At 39.9% G+C, this 17,974-nt stretch overlaps 1 protein-coding gene and 1 long non-coding RNA gene across 2 annotated transcripts; one reads left to right on the top strand and one right to left on the bottom strand.

Annotated features, from left to right (window-relative positions):
• Positions 1-353: 353 nt before the first annotated feature.
• On the bottom strand, positions 354-17,504 carry LOC147180970 (uncharacterized). The gene is made up of 3 exons (XR_015096835.1): positions 17,432-17,504; positions 472-555; positions 354-400 (listed from the first exon to the last, which is right to left on the bottom strand). It is a non-coding gene; the product is annotated as an uncharacterized LOC147180970 (long non-coding RNA).
• LOC147180971 (uncharacterized) lies at positions 2,077-13,931 on the top strand. The gene is made up of 3 exons (XM_086077274.1): positions 2,077-2,315; positions 7,190-7,869; positions 13,856-13,931. The coding sequence occupies exons 1-3, from the start codon at positions 2,103-2,105 to the stop codon at positions 13,929-13,931; spliced, it is 969 nt and encodes a 322-aa protein (XP_085933400.1). The 5' UTR covers positions 2,077-2,102.
• Positions 17,505-17,974: the final 470 nt, after the last annotated feature.

Raw genomic sequence — 17,974 nt, 5'->3', positions numbered from 1 at the left:
TCTGTTACAACTGATGCTATTAATTCATTCATTATAAATGTTTTTCTATGTCGCAGCCAAACCTCGACACAACCCGTTATATAGTAATCCTAGAGGTACTTACACTACGGCCTTGAAGGCGCAGGCGCCCACAGACTGAATAAAATAACTCTTAATTTTTTTCAGCGACACTGTGGTTCTGGACAAGCCGGGGCAGCAGTCCGAAGCGGGCCCGTGCGCTACACAAGACAAATGCAAAGAAAACCCATTACAGGGAGCACTCAGATCAGACAGTGATTTGAAAGTTTTTACAACACTCACTTGTGAGGACCGAGGTCATCCACAGGGTCAAGCAGAGAAGAACCAGGTTGAGTCTCATCTTTGGACCAGGAACGGTTGATGTGAATTATGGGCCGGGTTGCTGGGCAGTTGTGAGCGCATTCAATTGATCACGTTTAGGACAGCGGCTCTTATAGAATATAAAACTCCCACCTCTTCCATGAAGTACTTTTTCTATGTGGTTGCTCTTTAGGTGGGAGGTGGAAGAGATGAGCGAAGAGACCACTGACCACAATTCTACACACAATGAAACAGTATTTTTAACACTCTCACATGTCACCTCCTTGGAAAAGTCACACGTAGAGCTTCCGTCAATTTACACTCTCGAGTCAGTTAAAAATCATTAAATTCAACAATCAAATCAATTTCATTTAAAATCAATCAATAAAAAAAATCATTAACTCATTCACTGCCATTGACGACTATAGACATAAAAAATTCATGTAAACTATTTCCATTAGTTTAAAAAAACCCCAATTCATTTCATTTTTTTTATGAAAACCTAGAAAAATATTGGACATTTATAACAGATATAAAATTTGTGATTAATCGTGAGTTAACGAGTGAAGTCATGTGATTAATTACAATTAAAAAGTTTAATCGCCTGACGCCCCTAATTAAACAATTTTTAAATTAAAAATAAGGGGCGCCAGACAATTGAAATTTGTAATTGTAATTAATTGCATGACTTCAATAGTTGACTCACGATTAATCACAAATTTTATATCTGTTATAAATGTACAATATATTTTTTCTAGGTTTTCATAAAAAATTGAAATGAATTGGTTTTTTTAAACTAATAGAAATAGTTTACATGAATTTTTTATGTCTATAGTCGTCAATGGCAGTGAATGAGTTAAATTCCATTTAATAAAAATGAAAACTTTTGAGGAAAAATGGGACATAAAGAAGCTAGCAAGTTTGAGATGAGCGTGATCTAATATTCATGAGACCACTTTTCAACAAAGTTGGCTGATCGGTGCTATTTATCCTCACAGGATTCTTTGTGGTAATATTTATAAGATTGCACTTAACTTGACTAATGTGGAGAACAATTTTATTACTACGTTGTCTTTTTATACACTCTAAAAACAGTTGGGTAAAAAATAACCCAACTATGGGTCAAAAATGGACCGATCCTCTACTTGGGTCAATTTGACAAACTTTGAGTCAAGAAATGGGTCTTTTAGTGTAAAACAACTCATAAATATTGGTCAGATCTTTTACTTGGGTTAAAAAAAAAAAATCTAGTCATTTTGTATTCAACAACCAACAAAGTTGGGTTAAATTGACCCATTAAGTGGATCGGTCCATTTTGTAACCATAATTAGGTTACTTTTGACCCAACTGTTTTTAGAGTGTACAGTACAACGCTGGAAGAGATTACTTACATTTTCAATAATTTTAGTGGGAAAATGTGATTTCAAATATAAGTATTTAGAAATGTAAGCGTGGTCACGGAATGAAATCTACTTGTATCTCAAGGCCCCACCGCATTCACATTTTCTGATCAAGAAGCATATACACCAACAACACAAGAAGAATAGGAGGAAGTCGCTCACGAGATGCTGTGACTATCGCGAGACCTACAGCGAGACCAGAAACCCTAACATGGCGGCGCCCTGCTGCTAAGATAGAACTAGCTCTATTATACTAAACTAATCCAAATTTAACCATCATATATCTTGCCTTTTCTCTTCTCTCTTTCATCCGGCAGATCTGAAATACCACCCAACGTGGAGGACCTTGAACGTTTCATCGACGGATATTTTTACAGCTGCGCGATGGAGGATCCTGCCGTCGAGAAACCATCGAAGAAACCTTCTTCGAAGAAGAGGAAAAACGATTCAGCGACGGACACGGACGACCTAACCACCACCACTACGGACGTTTCGGTCAGTGTGCTGGAGTCCATAAATAAAAAACTTGACGTCCTCGGCCTCATCCTCGAGGACGTCAAAGAATTAAAAGTAAGCATGGAATTTATCAGTCAGCAGGTAAGTGTCCTTAAACAGGAAAATGCCGAGTTACATTCTACACTCACGACTGTTTCAGCCGAGCTGGAAACTATGAAAAAAGAAAATAAAACGCTAAAAGAAACAGTTTTAGATGTACAATCCCGTAGTATGCGGGAGAATTTAATATTCTCAGGTATATCTGAGAATACCTCTGATAACCCAGAGGTTGAGATAAAAAAATTTATGACGAATTCATTAAAAATTCCTCAGGAGACGGTAAATAACATCTCTTTTGACCGGGTACATCGGCTTGGAGCCCGTAGAGGCAACAAACCCCGTCCTATTATTGCCAAGTTTGAGCATTTTAAACAGAAATTATTTGTTAAAAGTAAAGGACGGGAGCTTAAAGGGACCTCATTTGGAATGAATGATCAATTCCCGAGAGAGATCAATGAGCGGCGAAAGGTACTGTTTCCTATAATGAAACAAAATAGGCAGGAGGGTAAACGGACTACGATAGCCGTTGATAAGTTATATATCGATGGCCAACTATTCCGGAACCCCAATTCCACTCCCTGGCTGTTCTAATTAGCATTGGTGGAACTAAACTTAGTTTGATTACTAGGTGTATACATATACTGTATATGTGGTTATAAAACCAAAAACATGAATACTTATTATGTTTAGGCTATATTATAAATATAATATTAATACACAACTATATCTAAAGTATATTTATATAAAAAAAAAAAAAATCTCGCTGGGGTTACTGGTGTATTGTTATGTTTAATCCCCTGTTAATTTCCTTCACTTTCACCGCCCTACTCGTTTTTGCACTGTTTTATTTACTTACACGTTACCTTACACGTTACCTTACACGTTACCTTACACGTTACCTTACATGTTACCTTATACGTTACCTCATATTTTATACAAACTATATAAATCACCTAACCACTTTGATTCTATCCTATAACATGCCAGTGGTGACAAATGGCCTATACAGATATATACATAGGACTGTGTTTATATTATTTGTATGCATAAATTAGTTCTGGTTTCCTGGAATGTTTGTGGCGCTCGCTCACAGGCAAAAAGAATAAAAACTTTAGACCATCTCTTAAAATTAAAAGCAGATATTTGCCTCCTACAAGAAACCCACCTACAAAAATCTGAAGGAAAATTACTTATTGATAAAAATTTTAGCCAAGCGTACTCTGCCCCTTATAACAGTAGACAAAGGGGAGTCTGTATACTCATACATAAGAATTTACTCTTTACTCTAAATAATACAATAACAGACCCAGAGGGCCGATACATTATTATTCAGGTGACTATATTTAATAAAATATATACATTCGGTAATTTATATGCCCCTAATAATGATGATCCGGCTTTTTTCCATGCATTTTTCTCTAAGCTGTTTGAATTAGCAGCGAACTCTACTATTATTATTGGAGGAGACTTTAACACAACCTTAAATCCATTAATAGATCGTTCTAATAAAACAACATGTATAAGGCGATCACAATCCACAAAAGTAATAGGGGAATATATGGATGACTTTGGCCTCGTCGACAGCTGGAGACTTAAAAACCCAAATAAGAAGGAATTTACCTTCTTTTCCGCTGTGCACCGGTCCTTTTCAAGAATTGATTTTTTTCTTACAAATAATTCTATTGCTGATAAAACTGTTACAAAAATACATCCTATTATTATTAGCGACCATGCACCAGTCTCCCTTTCCCTACAAGTTGATTATACCTTTAAACCACCACCTACATGGCGTTTTAACATCTCACTACTAAACGACGCAGAATTTGACAAAATTATAAGAAAAGAATGGGCAGACTTTTTGGAAATAAATGACTCTCCAGACCTATCTCCAGCTCTTCTCTGGGAAGCCGGGAAAGCAGTAATTAGAGGTAAAATTATATCATATTCATCTTATAAAAAGAAACAGGATCAAAAATTAGAAAAAGACTTGGAAGATAAAATTAAACAACTGACGGATGAGTACGCAATAAACCCAAATAACCAAATATGGACTGACTTACAAAATACAAAAATACAGTTAGACGATATGTTAACTAAAAAGACAGAGTTTATAATACAACAATTGAGATACAACAACTTTGAATATAATAACAAATCAGGTAAATTTCTTGCAAACCAACTTCAACGTAATCGTGAAAAATCACTTATAACGGCTATTAAAGGTACAACTGGTGAATGTACACAATCACCAGAAGAAATTAATCAAATTTTTTATAATTATTATCACAACTTATACTCAGAAACTAATAAACCTAACCCAGAGCATATTGAGGCATTCCTCAGTAGCTTAAGTATATCTCAGGTAACTACTGAATATAAAGATATGTTAGATGCACCACTTACTATAAACGAGTTGTACAGTGCTCTAGATAGTATGCCAAATGGCAAAGCACCCGGCCCGGATGGTTATCCGGCTATATTTTTAAAGCACTTCTGGTCAATGCTTGCTCCACTATTCTTAAGAGTAGTAACAGAAATTAAAACTAATGGTCACATACGCCCACACATGAATACAGCAGCAATTAAACTTTTATTAAAGCCAGAAAAAGACCCCACCCTTCCATCAAGTTACCGTCCGATTTCACTAATTAACACTGATATTAAAATTATCACTAAGGCTTTTACATCTAGATTAGAAACAGTAATCCCGACAATCATTCATAGCGACCAAACAGGCTTTATTAAAGAGCGTCACTCTACTAATAATATTAGAAGGCTCTTTAACCTTATTAGTATGTCACAGCGGCATGATAAAAAGGCAGTTATTATATCATTGGATGCAGAAAAAGCTTTTGATAAAGTTAACTGGTCCTTCCTCTTTGCTGTTTTAAATAAATTTGGCTTTGGGAAGTCATTTATTCACTGGGTGTCAGTATTATATGATTCTCCTAAAGCTACTGTTACTACTAATGGGATTATATCTAAGAGTTTTACTCTACAGAGAGGCACAAGACAGGGATGCCCACTGTCGCCTTTATTATTTGCAATATTTATTGAACCGCTTGCATTAGCCATACGCCAGGAAAGAATGATTCAAGGAATTCACTCTGGGGTAACAGAACATAAAATTAATCTATATGCCGATGATATTTTACTTTATTTAGAAAAGCCTGCTATTTCATTAGGGGAAGTATTTAACTTAATAACTAAATTCTCACAGTTATCAGACTATTCTATTAACTGGACAAAATCAACACTTCTACCTATAAAAGAAAATTCATGGAACCCTGCAAGCCAGGACCCATACTACTCATTTCCTATAGGTAATTTAAAATACTTAGGCATAAAAATCTCACCTAAATTAACTGATTTAGTTAATTTAAATTTCACTCCACTTCTGGATAGCATTTATAGTGACTTGGAGCGCTGGAATAATCTTCCTATTTCTCTAATAGGACGAATAGCCACTATTAAAATGAAAGTTTTACCCAAAATAAACTATTTTTTCTCAATGATTCCATTTAAACCTACGGCTAACTGGTTCCAGTTGTTGGACTCAGCCGTTACAAAATTTTACTGGAAAAAAAAAGAAACAAAGATTAGTCTATCTACTCTTCAGAAAAATAAATCCAAAGGAGGTCTAGAGGCACCAAATTTTATGCACTATTATATAGCCAACCAGCTACAATATATTATTTTATGGGCACAACCCAATAGAGATACTAACTGTTGGCTGGAACTAGAACAGAAGGATTGTAATAACCTCAGACTCCTAGATTTACTCTTTATTACAACATCGATTAAGCGCCATAACTGCTTTAAAAATCCAATGATTTCCGCCACCCTGACTGCCTGGTGGAAGGCACTAGAAATGACAAAAGCCAAAGTGGAGCCCAGCGGGCTTTCTCCCCTATGGCATAACCCCGACTTTCAAATTAACAACCAATCGTTTTATTTGAATGTGTGGGAGCAGAAAGGAATTACACATCTCCACCATCTCTTCTCAGATAATATGTTTATATCATATACATCCTTGCTCCAAAAATATAAAATAAAAAACGGAAACTTTTTACATCATTTGCAAGTTAAAAGTATGATAAAGAAACAAATTCCAACACTCCAGGGTACGCTCCAACCGCCTGTTTTAGCTAAAGATATTACCAAGCTTTCTCCGACAACAACAAAAAAACTCTCAAAAATATATAAGTTACTTTCATATACTGATAAAACGTCTTTACCCATCTCAAAATGGGAAACAGACTTGTCTATAGCTCCGGAATCTGTCTTTTGGATTCAAGTTTGTGAAAATGTTTTTAAAATGACAAAACACACAAATTTACAACTTATCCAATATAAAATTATTCACAGAACATACATTACTCAATATATGATGAAGAAAATGGGACTCTCAGACTCCGACATTTGTCTCCAGTGTTTACAAAACACTACAGACACTTATTTTCATGCTTTATGGTTATGTACTCCGGTTATGTGTTTCTGGACTAAAGTCTTAGAAAAACTTTCCGCTATCTTGGACTGTAGGATACCGTTCTCTCCAAACTTGTGTTTGCTAGGTGACTTAACAACAATTGACTTACCACATAAACAATTTCAATCTATACTTGTAGCCCTTACTATCGCAAAAAAAACAATTCTTGTTAACTGGAAAAATAAACAAACTTTGAATATCGACCAATGGTCTAACCTCCTCATAAATCATATTTTAATGGAAAAAATATCTGCCTCAAATAAAAACCAAATGTCAAAATTTAAAGAAACATGGTCTACGTATATAGAATTTTTTAACCTAAACTTGGATTTTAATTCTGCCTGTTAGCGAGAGCCACAGCAGCGTTATAACTTGCATTGATGTTTCTGTATTAGGTAATTTGTAACTAATGGTTGTGTTTCTATAGTCAGGAACCCGGCTGCTGCCAGCGGGATCGAGCGGATTCACCTCCGATGGGCACCAGGGGTTGATATTCGGATTCACGGCATGCCAGTGGGTTAATTCTGTGGGTGCTGTCCCCCCTGGCGGGGAGTGGGCGGGTCTGCCCCTCTGTTGGCTGCTAGGTGGCGGCTGCGTCTTGGCCGTTCCCTGGGTCTCTTGGGGGGTGCTGCGTTGCGGGGCTTTCCCTGGTGTCGGGGGCGGCGCCGTTCCGGCGCGGTCCGTCGCTCTGGGCCCGGCGACGCGGTTCGGGGCCTGTGGGCCGCCGGGGTGCCCGGTGGTTCCCTCTCCCCTCCCCCTTCCTCCCCCTTGCTGCCTCTCCCTCCTCGCCTCTCCCCGCCCGTCCTCCGCCTCCCTGTCCCCTCTCCCTCGTCGCCCTTCCTCCTCCTCTCCCCCTCTCCTTGCGTCCCTGCCGCTGCCCCCTGCCCTTCTTGTCGTCCCCTTCCCTCCTCCCTTCCCCTTCCCCGGTACGCCTTCCTTCCCCTCCCCTGGGCCGGGGGCTCCATCCATGGCCCGGGTCTCGGTGCTATGGGGGCCGGCGGGGGTGGCTGGGGTTTGGTGTCGTGCCCGCCCCGCTCCGGTGGGCGTCCTGACACCTCGGGCGGGACCCAGTATCCGGGGGGCGAGCCCTATCGCCCCGCCGGGCGGGTCCCATATGCCCGCCGGGGTCCTGGTGGGGTGGGTGGGGGCTTGGTGGGCCTGCAGTGCCCTGTCCTGCTGCGTTGGGCCGGGGGCGCGGGCCGTGTTGGGGCGGGGGGCGCTCCTGCTCCTGGGTTTGCTCTCCGGCCGGTGGCCCTGGTGGGGCCCGGGGGTCGTCCTTTGGCGCTGCCGCGGCCTGGGGGGCCCTGAGGTGTTGCGCTTGCTCTGTTCCGGCGGGGGTCGACGGCTCCCCTCTTTGGTGGAGATTTTCATGCATGCCAGATCCACCACACCAGCATCTACCGAAACTCAGACACAATCTGTTTCCTCCTCAGGTTATTGAATCGGTGGAGGCTGGTGTCTGCGGATCTCACGCGGCTTCGTCTGTCCTTCCTTCCTTTTCTCGGTCTCTCCGTTGGTCTCTTGAGGCCTCCCTGATTTTATGTTTTTTGGATTTGTTGGGGTCTGGATGTTTCTTGGGCTGGGGAGGAGTTCTGGTGGGGGGTGTCTGGTCGGTGCTGGATTTCACCTTCCTTGGTTTTCTTCGGTCCCCTCGGGTCTCCTGGTGTTCGATTTAGGTGAACGGTATGAGATTTTTTTTTTCTAATAGGTTTTCTGGTGAGCTAACAAACACACGCACGCACGCACGCACGCACGCACACACACATACTCACCCACACACACAAAAAAAAAAAATGTATGTATGTATGTATGTATATATGTATATATGTATGTATATATGTGTATATATATATATATATATATATATATACATTTAAAAAAAAAAAAAAAAAAGAGCAATGATGATGACATTTCCGAATGAACAATACTGAGCTCTTAAAAGAAAATAAGAAAAAAAAAAGAAAAAAAAAAAAAGAAAAAAAAATTAAAGACATCATTTGGATTAGTGTCTTTACACCTTCGAGAGCCGCTCAGACCAAATGTTAAGATTGAGGGCACACAGATTCCTGACTTAAAGCCGACGATATGAGGAGCTCATTTTGAAAGATTAAAATAAGAATGAATGGGAAGAAGGGTTTAGCGAGCGAGCGAGCACAAAAAATGAAAGGGATTAATAGGAACACGATGGTAATTGAAAGGAAGCCATTTATAAAATATAAAAGAAGGTAGTGCAAAAATGAAATACTCTCCTCAACACTGTTGAACCATTCGGCCATTCGTTGTCAGGCGAATGGTTGTCTGTCTCTATATCGTAAGTGCCCTGTGATTGATTGACTGGCGCCCCAAAACAGCTGGCTGGTTTGATGAGGCATTACAACAGTATTGCTATTCAGCAGAGCACAATAAATATTTAATTAATCATTTTCTGTTTGCAGCAAGGTTATTATAGTTAACACAAACTGATGAAATAACAAACTCAATTTGAAGAAACATTTTTGTCAATGAAATAAAAAAATTTTTTTTTTGTAATGTTGCACTAGCCAAATATACTGTAATAAAAATAAAATAAATAAATAATATACTGTATGTACAATATAATATACTAAATATATGTTTTTTTTTTTAAGGTGGAGTCAACCTTAAACATTTCTTGGCAATAATATGTTATATGTGACCTCACTAGTATAAACATGACATTCTGATTAATATTACATTTGTGGAATATGAGTTATGCAGCAAAATATAGCCCTTTTCATCCATCTCAGGGGGCGGCCATTTTGCCACTTGCTGTCGACTGAAGATGACATGACAGTTGCCCAGGGCTCAGGGGCAAAATGGCCGCCTTGTGATACTGATAAAAACTGCTGGATTTTGCTGCTTAACTCATATTACACTAACACAATATTAAACAGAATACTGTATTTAGACCAGTAAGGCTGCATAGAACATATTGTTAAGAATTTTTTGGGGGTTGACTTCCCATTTAAAACTAAAACTTTTTATTTTTTTAAAGGTGCTGTTTAAAAAATCATTTTCTACATCATGCATGCTCCACCAATGTCCGAATGAGCACGAAGACCCCTGACTGTTTTTCTCTGATGCACCCATCAGCTCTTATCTTCCCTTTATAGTACACAGTTTTTTTGGTAAGGGGAGGGGCGGAGTTTATTTTTTTATTTTTACCTCATTTGAAGTCATGTCTTCCTTTGTCAACTGCTTTAAGATTGTGCACGTACTCCTACACGCATCATGAACGAGCCTGACACAGATGCTGCAGTTACACTTTGGGCCAGAGGTGGCAGTCGCGAGTAAAAAAGGGCAAACTGCACAAAGATCCTTTCAATGAATAATAATAATAAAAACTAACAAATACGCTCTAAAAATGAATTAAAACAGGTCTGAAAAGGAAATAAAAACTATATATAAAAAACTCATATTATAACCCTGGTTTGCCATATACCTTGAGATCATGGGTAGCCTAGTGTTTCTTGAGTTGCCAGTTATTTTTGAGGTGTGTGAATTTGCTATGTGACATGACCAGAAAAGACAGAATTGGGATTTAAAGACTGCAACATAGCGGCGGAAAACGATTTCTCGTTGCTTGGTACTAATTACACACAAAACCACCTGTCCATCGGTCCACCTAATGCAGGTGCTGTTGTGTTGTGACAGCGGATAGCTACGTTTAAGGTAGCACAGGTTGTTTGAGCAATAAACATAATTACATGCATTAAAGTAAAGCATTTAATAAATGTTTGCGTACGACATTCAGAATATTTGTTCATGTCAAAATATCGGGGTCATTCATTGATTCGAAAAAGAGGAGGATGAGCGTGTACAGTGGATCGTCCTTATAACATTAAATTATATATGAAGAATTAACACATAATCGGTGCTCTTCAAATTTGGCGGGAAAAAAATATTCATTAAATATTATATATAATATATCATGTTATTAAGTGATTAATCATGATTAATCAAAATTCTAAGATGTGATTAGTCTGATTAAAAAAATGTAATCGTTTGACAGCTCTCGTTATAAACTGACATGTAAGCAAGCACACATCTTCCACACTGATTTACATAATTCTCAACTTGCAATATCCCAGCCTCGTCATTATCATTGCCTCGCTGGATTATTCATTCCTCTCAAATTCATTAGCCGTCGTCCAGGCGGCAGCCGGGACTGTCGGTGGGACGACAGCATCGCTGATAGGAATTAGACTCTTGATAAAGCAGGAGACTGGAATGTTGCATTGCAGGAAATTGCAATCAATACTGACTCTCATATCCTCGTTGGATATCGACCGCACGCAGGCATGAGAGGCACATTGTCAGGTATGGATGTGAGGGGCGTGGGGGGGGGGGGGGGGGGGGTAAATCCTCACCTCGCCCAAAGCATAGTAAACACAACATGGAAGCCCAAGAGAACCTTTAAAAGGGCTCTTCATCACATCACAAAGTGGACAAAGTACTGGGATACTTGGCCATGACATCTACAGTAACTTATTGAGCACCTTCTTGTGGAAGCACTAAATTGTGCAAATTGTCTTGGTGAGAAAAAGGATACCTAGAAGGAATATAAGATTCTGACAAGATAACTGTGGGCAAAAATATTACTCTCACACAGTATTAAAATTTGAGTTCAAGAATGTTTTTATTTATTTATTTTTTATTATAATTTTTTTACATTTGGGTAAATAAAAACAGATGTTTTTTTTCATTGAACACCATCTATTTAATTTTAAATAGAGAATATTTACTACAGACGTAATGTGTAAAAAGTTAAGTTTAAATAAAAATAAATAAATAAATGCTAACATTCTTCTGTTTCAATTAAATCCTAAGTAGTCACAGTGTCCCATCGCTTGTGAGCTATTTTTAGAACTGCCCCTTGGGCTACTCATGCTGTCCTTGGGGCTAACTAGTACTGGTGCGTTGTTGTTGTTTTTGTAAAGGACAATGGATTACATTGAAATTGCAGTATGTTGTCTTGCTCCATTCCTCCGCCATTATAAAAATAAAAGTTAAGTTAATTGGGAGCAATTAACCTCAAAGAGGCCGCTTGCTTACGTAACTCTGCAAGCAGCCAGTCATATTGTGCCCTCTTTAGATGTGCCATCAAAAAAGAAAGTAATAGCTCATTACCAGTGACCGCCAATATTAGCGTTTGTTGAAATGTTGACTTTGTCTGGAGTTGCTGAAAGATTCTGGATTTGTAATTCTGTGGTTGGAGGGTGATGCCTAACCTCGCAAGACAGATTGATAATTGTGATTCACTCGAGGGAGTTCTTCATATTATCAATCTAGTACTTCACTCGGCAGATCTGTTCGTACAATACTTCGAGCTGATTGGACGACGCGGCATCTTGCACGTTTGTTTTGACCAATCAACGCAATGGATGACAATGTCATCTTCCGTCTTGTCTTAGGGTTGGGGGGGGGAGGGAAAGCACGAGCATCTTTACCGGATAAAAATGCAAAGAAGCGGTGAGTAATTCTGAGAGAACATAATGAATTACCGCGTCCATTTGTCCGTTAAGTTTGTTTGTTTAAAAAACGACGCAATGCGCTTGTCCTCATGGGAAATGTGGTCTTCCTTCAGGCATAACATTACCGCTTTCGGCCATACGGCGCCGCCATAATCAACGTAAACTGAAAGTTCCGTAGTGTTGTTTAAAAGGACTAAAGAGTAGAGTGAAGGTCACTCAAAAGTGTCAAGCAATATTAAGCACTGACAATTAAAAACATAAATGCCGAATAAAGGAAGTGTGACCAAAACTACCATTTTATTGCTTTTTGCCGTGTCATCAGAACCAGACATTGGAATATATCACAGGCTTTAAAGAACTGGGTTGATGAAAATAATAGCTTTTAAAAATTTCATTTTCAGATATGAAACCAAACGCACACGTTTTGTGTATGCGCGCTGCAGAAATTACAGAATGTTTGATGTATAAATTTGGCTCTCTTTGTTTAATGAGGACTCCGCTGCAGATGTATCAAGCTTTCGTTTTATCCTTCTTGCCGCTCCCAGAAATGTTTTCGATTCATCCTGCAAGATAAAGATGTGTCATTTTCTTCCTTTCCCTCACGATCAGAGAGCACTCCTACTTCTTCCTGTCTTTGTAAACACTGCAAAGTTCATCCGAAGTCATGGAAAATAATTAGACGGGAAACTTTTTTTCCAAAGGATGTTGCTGCCGTTGAAGGGTTTTAAGACGGGTGTCCTTCCGGACAGTGTTCAGAAGAGATCAGATGATTGTGAAATGCGATCGATACGTTGACCTTTATCAGTGTGATGATGTTTCGCACCTCCAACTCACTCGAGGTCCATAAAACCTCACACGTTTTATTTGCAGCTCCACCAAGTCAGGTTCCTTATTGTGCTTATTTTATTTGACCTATTTTTAATAATATTGTCTTAAATTGTTTGCTCACTTAATTTCAACAACTGAGAATATATAATATATATATATATATATATATATATATAACCGTCCTCAATACCGCAAGATGAACACAAATCCCTCTTGAGAAATGTCATTTTCCCTCTAATTAATATTTCAATTAGCAAAGTAATTTCCTGAAAGCGGTGAGGTGGAAATGAAAGTGACCTCCTGCCCCAGTATCCATCTCATTGCTATTGACCCTCGCACACAAAGCTTCAATTGTGGTTCAAGCTGCCATTTAGGGCCGGTGTCAATAATTGACGTAAAGCAAGGCTTCTATTACCATAGGCATTAGCATAGACATTGCTCTCTGCGAGAGGCGCTTTGGATGTCTTGTGAGAGTGACTGACCCACCCGGCGCCTCTGGCGCACGGTCCAGAGGACTCTAAAGTCTAATCAATATATGCTTTAATTATAATGGCGCTCAGCCTGCGCCCCTTCACGCTTGGGCGCCGTGCAATGCCACAGCTGATCCAGCGAGATCATTTCTGAGGCACTGGCTTTTCACCGCCTCAGTAACTTGTCTCTTTCTTGCCAATGCCATTATAGACAGCAAATTGTCCTTAGATTGGTAAAATGGGCCGATTAGTAGAGGTGGGGGGGTGGGTGAATTTTTTAGAGCGTTTTTGTGGTTCTGTCAGGCCGCTGTGGCTCAAGTTGTCTTGTTTGCAGCAAAATGTGGACGAGCAACTCCAAAAGGAATTCATGATCTACTGATCTGTGGAGGCTTAGAGGACTAGATTCTTTCATCAAGAAACAAATTATAATGTGATGGAAGTTACCACATTTGCTTCTCCCATATTTGATTAAATATATGAAAAAAAAAGAAAACACTTTTTAAAAATGATTACTCCTAATTGGATGGGAGAGTGTCTCGGAATGAAGCTCACTTTCCTACACCTGATGTCATGTTCTTTATTTCAACTTCAACCATAATTTATTTGAAGCAGAATCAAATTGGTCTCAGTTGCTTATTTAATCAACTTGAATTGTTAAGAATCAACCGATTGATTGTCACATCCATCCCTAGTGCCCTAGGTCACACCTACCAGGACAGCTTTAGCACTCTCTTACGGTCTGATGGGCTTGTTTAATTACATTCCCCACAAATAAAAGATTTACTTATTCGTCATATGTAACCAAAACAACAAACAAAAAAACCCTACCCCACTTTCTCCATTAACAGTAGATACACACATCGTAAACATCAAGAAGAAGAAGAAAATGTTGTGACTGTTTTGGGGTGGGCTATGGGGTCACAGTTGTTATGCAGTTACTGGTCCCTTGTGTTGATATTTGTAGTTACTATGCAGTTGTTATGTCCCTTATGGTGATGTGTTAGCCACTCTTATTTGGCCTAGTCACTGTTATTTTGTAGTTGCTATGCAGGTCCTACGTCCCTTATGATAACAACGATAATATTGTCGGTTGCTATGAATTTTTCTATGGTCTTGTATTAGTTACTCTACATTTGCCCAGTCACTTGGCTTTTATTTTGTCATATAGGAGTGTGCATTGCCCTAGCAAGTTAGTGAACGTCTAGGTTTCCTATTCCTACTTTTTCATGCGAGCTTTCTTCCATGCGTTTGAGGTTGCTTCCATGCATCCAGCCCTGCTCTCTCATTTGAGGTTTCTCAGTCAAGGTTTTCCTCGAGGCCCTCTGAATCCAGCCCTGCTCTTTGTTGTTACTTTGCGTTTTTTTATATAAAGACTCTGTTTCACGAATCTTCTGTCTTTTCTGCGTTTGGATCCTAAATCCGCACCTCATGTGACAAAAATGGACGTACATGTATTCCATGCAGCAGGAAATTATAGCTATACCATCTTGAATGATTCTAAATGGGAACGATGAAACAATAGAGGGGGGAGGAAGACAAATAATAATAATAATAATGGATTATATTTATACAGAGCTTTTTTGGACGCTTCACAGTGGTTGCATTGTTCATGCGCTCACACATTTACGCTGTGGTGGTGGTAATTAAGTAGCCACAGCTGCCCTGGGGCAGGCTGACAGAATCGTGGCTGCCAGTGTGCGCCTACGGCCCCTCCGGCCACCACCAAGTCAGCAGTTGCAACGCTGTCATTATGGTTCTTTAAAATTAATTAGTATTTCTTTTTCCCCATTTGGAATTTTATGAACACCGGCTGGCTTTGATGCCCTGATCATTTGTCACTTTCTTTCCCCTGAAATTTAGGGACAGCAGATTTGGCTGAAATTGCCATCATCACAACTTCATGTCTTCACACTCCCTTTTCACTGAATGTGTGACTGCACATTCTGCCAACCAGGGTAGTTTGTGGTCTTGGTATGCATGTTACAGATGGCCACTAGATGGTGATCTTCCTCCACAGTCTCCGAGAGCGTACCGGCAGCTTGTCAGGCGCTGTGAGAGAGCCATCTAAATTTAGCCCTCTAGTTGAGAGTGGTAAAAATATAACCCTTGGAGCCTTGAGGCGATTTCTGAAATGATTCTGCTTTCTATGGCGCAACTGTAAGCTGTAAGGCTAAAAAGAAAATGTCAGCCTGCCTCGACAACCTCACTAGCATGATATTGTGCCAAAAGTGCTGGGAAAGCTACTTTTGTTTCGTGTTGTCATTGGTCATTTATCTCCATGTGAGGAGGCCTGAAAAGCAATATTAAAAGAGGATCAAAGCGCTTGTGTCCCCTTTTAGAGCACGGCGCTCATTCATAATGACTCACTGCAGCAAGGTCTCTTCATCCATCTCATCATTTGTCCGCTTTGATCATAGAGTCCATTTCTAAACCTTCAAAATCATCTTTCTGCCTTTTTAGCGGCCAAGCAGGATCTCTTTGTGGGTCAAGCACATGCTCCATGATTGGCCTTTTCATCCGACTACCAAGCGCCACCGTCATTCCAAACTTTACTCTTCATTCCGCTTTTCCTACAGCTCTTTCCCCCCCTGGTGACACCCCGCTATTTGTTCTTCTACTGGGTTAAGCAGGGTCATATCAAAGCCTTAATCCCCAAGTGTGTGTACGTGTGTGTGTGTGTGTGTGTGTGTGTGTGTGTGTGTGTCCTCCTGTTTGGGCTAGATTATTTTGAGTTCCTGACCCTTGGGTGATGAGTGAGGCCCATGTTTGGCAACACAGGCACTTGTCTTTGTTTCCCAAGCCCGGCAGGGGAGCTCGGCCGGGGGGGGGGGGGGGGCCCTCTGTTGTCACACCAGTCCACTAAAGCACACAAGCCGGTTCGGGAGTACATCCTCTGATCCTTAGCACTTATCTTGACATCAATATGACTTGAACAGCAGCTGGTTAAGCACGACAATACGCGCTGGTCCAGATGAGTTTGGCTCGAGAGCAAAAACATTGATCCGAACTCCCCTCACGCAGAGTTCATCTGGCCCCGATATCCATTCAAGTGTATCTGCTTGATCTGATGTTTGCCGATTCGTCTCAGGATGTGTGTACACATGTGCATGGGAGTGTGTGATATTGATTGCCAAGTGACATGGAAGTATAGATCCACAACAGCTGCTAAGATTTTAAATGACGTCTGCAATAGTATAAAAACCTACAAATGTAACCATTAGGTGTTTGACTGTGGATTTGCAGATTGCATTTTTTTTTAGCTAAGCCTCTCTATTTCAGTAAATGTACACTCTCCAGCCAAAAAGTTCCCATCTGGAATTACCCACTTAAAAAGTTTTACCACAAATATAATATTAATCAGAGTGTCATATTTAGACTCGTGGGGTCACATATAACATTATTGTCAAGAAATGTTTATGGTTGACTTTAAAAACTACCTATTTGTTGAAAAATTCACATACTGGCTGTCTTGTGCTTAGGCCAAAAATAACAACAGTGCAGGGAGATATAAAGGATGTCCGAGTCGATGAAGAAGAGTGTGTAAATGGCGGACTTTTAAAACGCTCTGTGTTGAGTGACTTGGTGTTTTTTGTGGCAAACGGTAGGTCATGTTTGTGTTCATTTTGTTGACGGTTGAAAGTGCATTGGTGGCTTTGTCGTTACCGCGGGTGAAGGGATTTCAATTTGTTCGAGCTAGCGGCGCTACATTAAAATAGCTAACCATGTTTACATTACAGGGAGTCCTCAAGCTAGGTCGCACGCGACCTACGTCGTTTTGACTTTACGGCTCTTGTGCCTCATTCGTAACACCTTCTTTTTCGTTAATTTCCCACAGTAATCACGCCATTTCTTAGTTATTTAAAGTTGTGTTGTTGTTACCTCCAGCAGCGAACGTCCATCAGCAGGTCGGTTCGCCATCGGGCGCGTTACATTTCCGTGTTTATAGTTCCGCTCTGCCGTCAGCAATGAATGTCCGTGTGGAAACACGAAATATTGGTTCCGGCTCTTCCGGGTCGCGCAAATATGTTTGGTTTTTTAATTACTGTACAAAATATTTTGATGTAAATATCGACTTAAACAGGGAAATCCGACTTAAGTCGAAATAAGGGGTTACATCGCCAGCGTAGGAAAGGAATTCCGCCTTACTGTAGAAGTGCAGTCGTGTAACGTAAACTAGTTGTACTTATCAAAACGTACATTGTGCTTTAACTTCTTTTATTAAGTGTAAAATGACCCCAAACTTCAGATATGCTCCGTATTTTTACTCACTCTTTCATCCTGGCTTGTGCTTATTGCTCTGCAGTAACAGTTCATGTGAAAAAATAATCACAGCAAAATTCTGTGATATAGCGAATAACATGAAAAAAAAAGAAAGAAGATCTGTGGTGCATCGAAGCTACAAAAAGTGAACCGCAATATAGC

Source organism: Leptonotus elevatus, chromosome 1, assembly GCF_054856555.1.
Source record: "Leptonotus elevatus isolate MCC_2025b chromosome 1, RoL_Lele_1.0, whole genome shotgun sequence".
NCBI classification, from domain to species: domain Eukaryota; kingdom Metazoa; phylum Chordata; class Actinopteri; order Syngnathiformes; family Syngnathidae; genus Leptonotus; species Leptonotus elevatus.
The sequence above is the reverse complement of the archived record's forward strand: the minus strand, read 5'-3'. Positions and strand labels throughout refer to the sequence as shown.

Bases quoted from the DNA above. Each gene is read 5' to 3' on its own strand.
- LOC147180971 (XM_086077274.1), top strand. From the start codon at position 2,103: ATGGAGGATCCTGCCGTCGAGAAACCATCGAAGAAACCTTCTTCGAAG. The intron at 2,316-7,189 runs GTAAGTGTCCTT...GTGTTTCTATAG, and splicing joins TGGAATTTATCAGTCAGCAG to TCAGGAACCCGGCTGCTGCC. The intron at 7,870-13,855 runs GTCCCATATGCC...TGGTTCTGTCAG, and splicing joins CCTATCGCCCCGCCGGGCGG to GCCGCTGTGGCTCAAGTTGT.